At 42.8% G+C, this 5885-nt stretch overlaps 1 protein-coding gene across 3 annotated transcripts in view; it reads right to left on the reverse strand.

Moving 5' to 3' along the window:
• Positions 1 to 5885, reverse strand: part of LOC101846548 (melanopsin) — a 204821-nt gene that overhangs the window by 74605 nt on the left and 124331 nt on the right. For all 3 annotated transcript variants that reach the window (XM_035970641.1, XM_005090136.3, XM_005090137.3), the window contains exon 3: positions 3320 to 4835. In XM_035970641.1, the coding sequence (XP_035826534.1) occupies positions 3320 to 3945 (626 nt within the window). In that variant the 5' untranslated portion in view covers positions 3946 to 4835. The remainder of the gene's footprint in view (positions 1 to 3319; positions 4836 to 5885) is intronic.

Raw genomic sequence — 5885 nt, forward strand, 5'->3', positions numbered from 1 at the left:
ATCAAAAATACCTTGGAAAACGTGGCTGTCTCTTAGAAAGAGGATGATTCTACGCTCTATGGAGATAAACAGTAATGTTCGTAAAAATCAACTGTGTCATTAAGGTATAAAGGTCAGTTACCCCTTGAGCTCTAGCACGGATAGCACAAGAAGAAAAAGTAGGATACGGCGACCCAGCAAAAAGACGCAAATGTGTATAAAATAGACGTCCCAGCACAGAGATAAATTTTTTTGGGTAATTGTTTTACGGCATTCGCAACCGCATAAGGTCATATGAGAGCACGGGACACACCAAACATTTTCAGTTGGTAGGAAATTTGGAATTTTGCTCGGGTGGCGGCCGAAGCCTACTCTTTTTGATTTTGGATCACCAAGGGATCTTTAACGTTCACAATTTGCACAAGGGACCTCCGAGATGTTTCGCCCTTGTCCGAGAATGCTAGGTGTAGATCTTACCTACCATAAGATCAGGGGTGTGGCTGAAAGACAGCGGTAACAAGGAGCCAAGGAGAAGCAGTAGCAAGGCGGCAAAAAGAGTCAGGAGCCCAGAGGAGGGGGCAAAGGAGGTGAGGGGGTGGGGGCAGAAAGTGGAGACGAAAGTAGATTACAGAGCATTGTTGGAGAGCAGGAAAAGATGTGATAGAAGAAAATTTGAGAGAAGAAAATTTTCCGTCACTATCCAGATTCAAACCAGGGACCTATTGAATGAGAGGCGAACACTTTAACTTCTAGGCCACGAGAACCCCCAGGGATCAAGTTTTAATATCTGCTTAACGCGGTTACACAACCACCATGACCATCATAATAAAAAAGAGAAGATGGAGGTGGATTGGACATGTTCTGAGAAGAGAACCAGACTCTATTGTGAAGACTGCCCTCCACTGGACATCCGAAGGACGTCGCAAAAGGGGCAGACCCAAAGTGACCTGGAGACGCACAGTAGAGTCCGAAATAAAGTCCTGGAATCATTCGTGGGGAACGTACACAAAGATGGCCCAAAACAGACAGAGCTGGAGATCCTTTGTTGCTGCCCTAAACGCCAGATGGCGTAATGGGTAGTAAGTAAGTAAACGGTTACACAAAGAATCTAAACATTACTTCACCAACTATATCAGTCAATGGTCGAAAATATGGTCATAATAGTAAAGAGATTCATACTACTACTGCAGCAGCATGCTGGTAGAGAGAGGGCATTACAGGTCGAAAGTTGTTCTTTTTGGAAGGAATGCAAGCAGTACAAAGAAAGAAAAAAGAAAAGAAAACACAAGATTGGAGATTAAAATGAAAGCGTACAAAACGAAAGAAACAAACCCACTGATTAAATTTCCCGATGATGGTGTTTTATCTCATCTCTATACCGGAAGGCAGCCCGGAAGCGGGCAAACAATCTTAAACAAACTCCTTGACAGAGGTACAGAATACCTGCTTCTGCATATTCAGTTTTCTGGAAGCCAAAAGCATAGTGAAACAGTTCTTGTCATGTCATTTGTACGCGTGTGCACGTGCGCTAGTGTGTGTGTGGGGGGGGGGGGGGGAGGGGGGGGCGTGTGTGTGTGTGTGTGTTTGTGTGTGTCTCTCTCTCTCTCTCTCTCTCTCTCTCTCTCTCTGTGCACCTGTGAGTGCATAATAAGCATGGTAGAGACAGTTGGAGAGAGAGAGAGAGAGAGAGAGAGAGAGAGAGAGAGAGAGAGAGAGAGAGGGGGGGGGGGTTGTGTGGATGGTCGATATTTCATTTCCGTTCAGTTTGAGCATAAACAGACAAACAAATATCGTAAAATGGGATGGGATGGATTGCACAAAGCTGAGATTGTCATCAATGTTGAGGTGAAATAAATAGCCCGACAATTTTTTTGTGTATGTTCGGTGGAGGTGTAAAAACAAAACACCCCTACCCCAACAAAAAAGCAAAAAACAAAAACAACAACTCCAAAACAAAACAAATACAGTGTTTGATCAAAACATTTAAAACTTCGGCAAGAACTTAGATTACACTTCTTTTCTCTTGGTCCAAGATATAGGGACTGAATAAATCTACTCCTTTAAATTTCAAATATTTATCCAACTTCGGGTGGGTTTGCACACACCGGCAAACATATTCAGACACTGGTGGGTTTTCACAAAGCTATCTTATTTTGTGGCAACAACTTTTAGACGGAACTAAATAAATAATTAACGTCTTACTTTCCATGAAATTGCTAAAACTATAGGCACATAATCGCATTAGAAGTAGGGTAGGCCTACCCACTTAAAAATTTCAACTCACACGAACAAATCTAACATTGAAATTGATGGTCTCATCTGAGACAGTAATCACACTTCTATTTGATTCTGGTGAAAATCAAAAAAGAAAGCAGAGTTGAATTAAATCCTTTAAAGAAAACTACCATAAAAAGGGTAATACATCTAAGAGTATATATTCTTATTCACCTAGCATAGTTACCCAGGTGTGCATTATTAACTCGTGTTACCGTATAGCTTGCACTCTGCAATGTCGCACAGGACAAACAGTGAGTATTCTTGAAAGAAGTTGTCACTCACTACAATTAAGGCTTTTCACTTGGTTTCAAATTTTAAAAAATAAGATGTTTATACTGAACCGTTTGTAAGTGCCCACTTTGTTTTTAATCAAGCCACAATAAAAAATTGTATTCATAAAACAAAGTATTTTGCATAGAAATATAAACAAAGACGTGTCACGGAGAACATGTACTGAAACGATGTGAAAATATACGGGTCACCAAGACAGATGCCAGGATAGATAACCCAACGGACACAGATGCCGTTACAAGCGTCTGGTGTGTACATTACCCACGTGCACAAACATACCGACACATACATACACACGTACCCACTCATACATATACACTGTTACATACATGCATAAAAAACACATGCACACATATTCTTTCGTATGCACATACAAAGTAACACACGTACGCATGTGAAAGACGACACACGTACATACCTCCCCCCCAACCATATCAAACAAACACACACAAACGCACACGCACGCACACACATACACACACGCACGTCAACACATACGCACACAAAAAGCACACTCACACACACGCTTTCGTTGAAAAATAACACTTGTAATAATACAGTGTGTAACAGAATGGTTTAGCTGAACTTGACACGAACAATCTGTGAGCGAAGTTGTCATTCAACAAAATAATTGGAAGAAAAAAAAAAGAACAAAAACATCTCACAGAACCTTAATGTTGAATGCCAACTACGCACAAAAGCAATGACTTTTTCAAAACTTCACCAACCCCCTCCCGCACAAACCAAAAACAAAAGTATTACAAATACTCACAGGAAGGGCATTATGAGATCACTGATCTGTATAATGCCGTGTATGACGAAGGTCTGTAGATCGTTGGGGTACTTTGGGCCGCACTGCGACGTACCCCTCTTATACTCCACCACCAGCCCCGCCACGACCAGAATGGAGCAGACAATAGCCCATACCCAGGCGGCGGCCATCATCGCTAGAATCATTTTGAGCTTTAGGGGGTTTCTAAGCGGGCGTACAATAGAGAAGTACTTGTGTATTCCTATGTACATGAGCGTGTGAAACGACGTCACCAGGCATAAACACGTCAAAAAGCCGTTGAGCTTGCAGACAAAGTCGTTAAATATCCAGGCGCCTTTGATGAGGGTGATGATGGAGAAGGGCATGACCAAGACTCCTACGAATAAATCCGCTACTGCTAAGTTCACGAGGAAGAGATTCGTGCGAGTGCGCATACCTCTGTGACGTATAATAACTGTGAGCACCATGGAGTTCCCTACGACGTTGACGAGAGCAGAGATGGACATGATGGTTGCTAAAGTCACAGAAAATTCGAAACTCCATTTGGGAGTACTGGAATCACCTGTGCTGTTCAGGGTTAAGTTGTCAAGGCCGCTTCCAGGAATGTAGTCTGTTAGATTGGCCATCTCTGTTGCTGGGAGTATTGAGCACAACAGCAGAATGTGTGGAAAGCGAACGCTGAAGCCTGGGCTCACTGAATAGGGTGTAGTGAGCGTCGCACAATTCGAAGGAACGATAACTGCGTGCCCACAGTCTGAAGATTTTTAAAGTGAGTACAAATTGAGGTGGGGATGCTGACGTAGCTCTTGTCAAAACACAAAAGCGGCGACGTGTTACGTGCGTGTCGACTTGAGAGAAAGACAAAAGACGTAGAGGGAAATATAGGCTTAATTTGTTCTGAATTATTATATGACTTCGTATGCTGTTGGAAGCAGACCGGAATAGATTGTCTCTACTGAAGGGATTTGAATTCTCTCAGGATAGAGATTACCAGCAAACAAAACCCCAGACTAGAGGGGAGACTGGTGTATGAACGTGGTGATAATATTTGTACACAAATACTTTCGTAAAATGTCAGAGGATAAGATTATTGAAATATTGTCTTGCTGACCGAATGGAATATTGCACTGTAAGAGGGCTTTTGTTGAGGTTTTTGTTAGTTCAGAGATGAAGTTCAGTGACTGGCGTTTCTAACATCACGCACCGAGAAAGAGGGGGGGGGGGGCGGTTCGTGTGCAAACCCACACGAATTGGTGTATGGAAGTGTTCTTGTAGAGAGAATCAGCATCATGGGGCATGACGCTGACGTTTATAGTGTGCTTTAGCCTGTTGCTGAGAGAATGGTAAAAAGGATAGAGCTACACAAATTTTAAAAGTTTTTTTTCTGTACATCTGAGCGCGTTGGAGAGTGCGATTTGTAGGGAGACGGGAGACTAAGAGAGTCTTATCTCCCGCCACTGGGTCCAGTCATGGTCACAGTCCACCACCGCTGTCAGTGACGCCAGGTAGTCCAACCCTGCAAAATAAATAAAAGAATAGTTTCATTTGAAAACCGGCAACTGTGATGCTTTCCAAGTTTATAAGAAAGGAAAACAGAGAGATACAAAAAATATAAACAGCGAGGAAGAGATGGAGAAAAAATGATGGGAGACAAAGGCGTAGAATAAAGGAGGTTGAGGGCTGACAAGCCAGATCCAATGTTCATGAGTCCACAGCCAAGGAGAGAAAAGGTTCTCACTAAGATACTAAACTGTTGTAAAAGGAGAATATTTTGTTTTGTAGTCAATGTGTTTTGGTAAATGTGTTATGGCGCTCGCAACTGCATACGGTCACACAAGCGCCTAGTCAAGGTGTTGCTTTCAATCATCTCGTTTCAACAGTCCAAGGTTCCAGGAATCTAGGTACCTCATAATTATTGACAATGATAATTTACGCCTCAAGTAATTTTTCTTCGAGCAAAGATAAGCTCATTCATACAATAATGGTAATTTAGTGCTGGGAAACAGTAAGACAGACACACAAAAACAACAGAGGGAAAGTAAAGAAGCAAGACCTGCCAGTGGCGCCCTCCAGCCACCCGCACCTCAAGTAAACGTGACAAACAATGAGCAAGACAATAGATACGCCATTTACGCCTTGACCGAAAGGCTGAACAATCTACTCAGACAGACTGGGAGAGAGGAAGTTTTGACAGAAGCATCATCGAGCTGTTATTACTGGCCTCATGTTTTATGCATTGCGTTTGTGAGCCCAACACCAAAAGAGCGAGAGAAAATCATTGGGGTGTCATTAACGCAATCTTCTCTCCTGTAGGAGACGGTAAAGTGGACACAATTGCGCGTTATTTCGGTATTCTCGGGAAACCCACAAAACAATAATTATACGCGAGGAAGTGTCCCACTTTCACGCATACATGGACAAACAGACCACCGGACTTAACTAGGCTTACAAAACAACATGCGTATTAAATCTCCTACCTAAATCAGCTTTAAAAATCTTGAACGAATGAAGCGTAGGCCAACCCACTCAATGCTAACGAAAGCTCAAGCGCGCGTGCGCCCTGCCC

Source organism: Aplysia californica, unplaced genomic scaffold, assembly GCF_000002075.1.
Source record: "Aplysia californica isolate F4 #8 unplaced genomic scaffold, AplCal3.0 scaffold00013, whole genome shotgun sequence".
NCBI classification, from domain to species: domain Eukaryota; kingdom Metazoa; phylum Mollusca; class Gastropoda; order Aplysiida; family Aplysiidae; genus Aplysia; species Aplysia californica.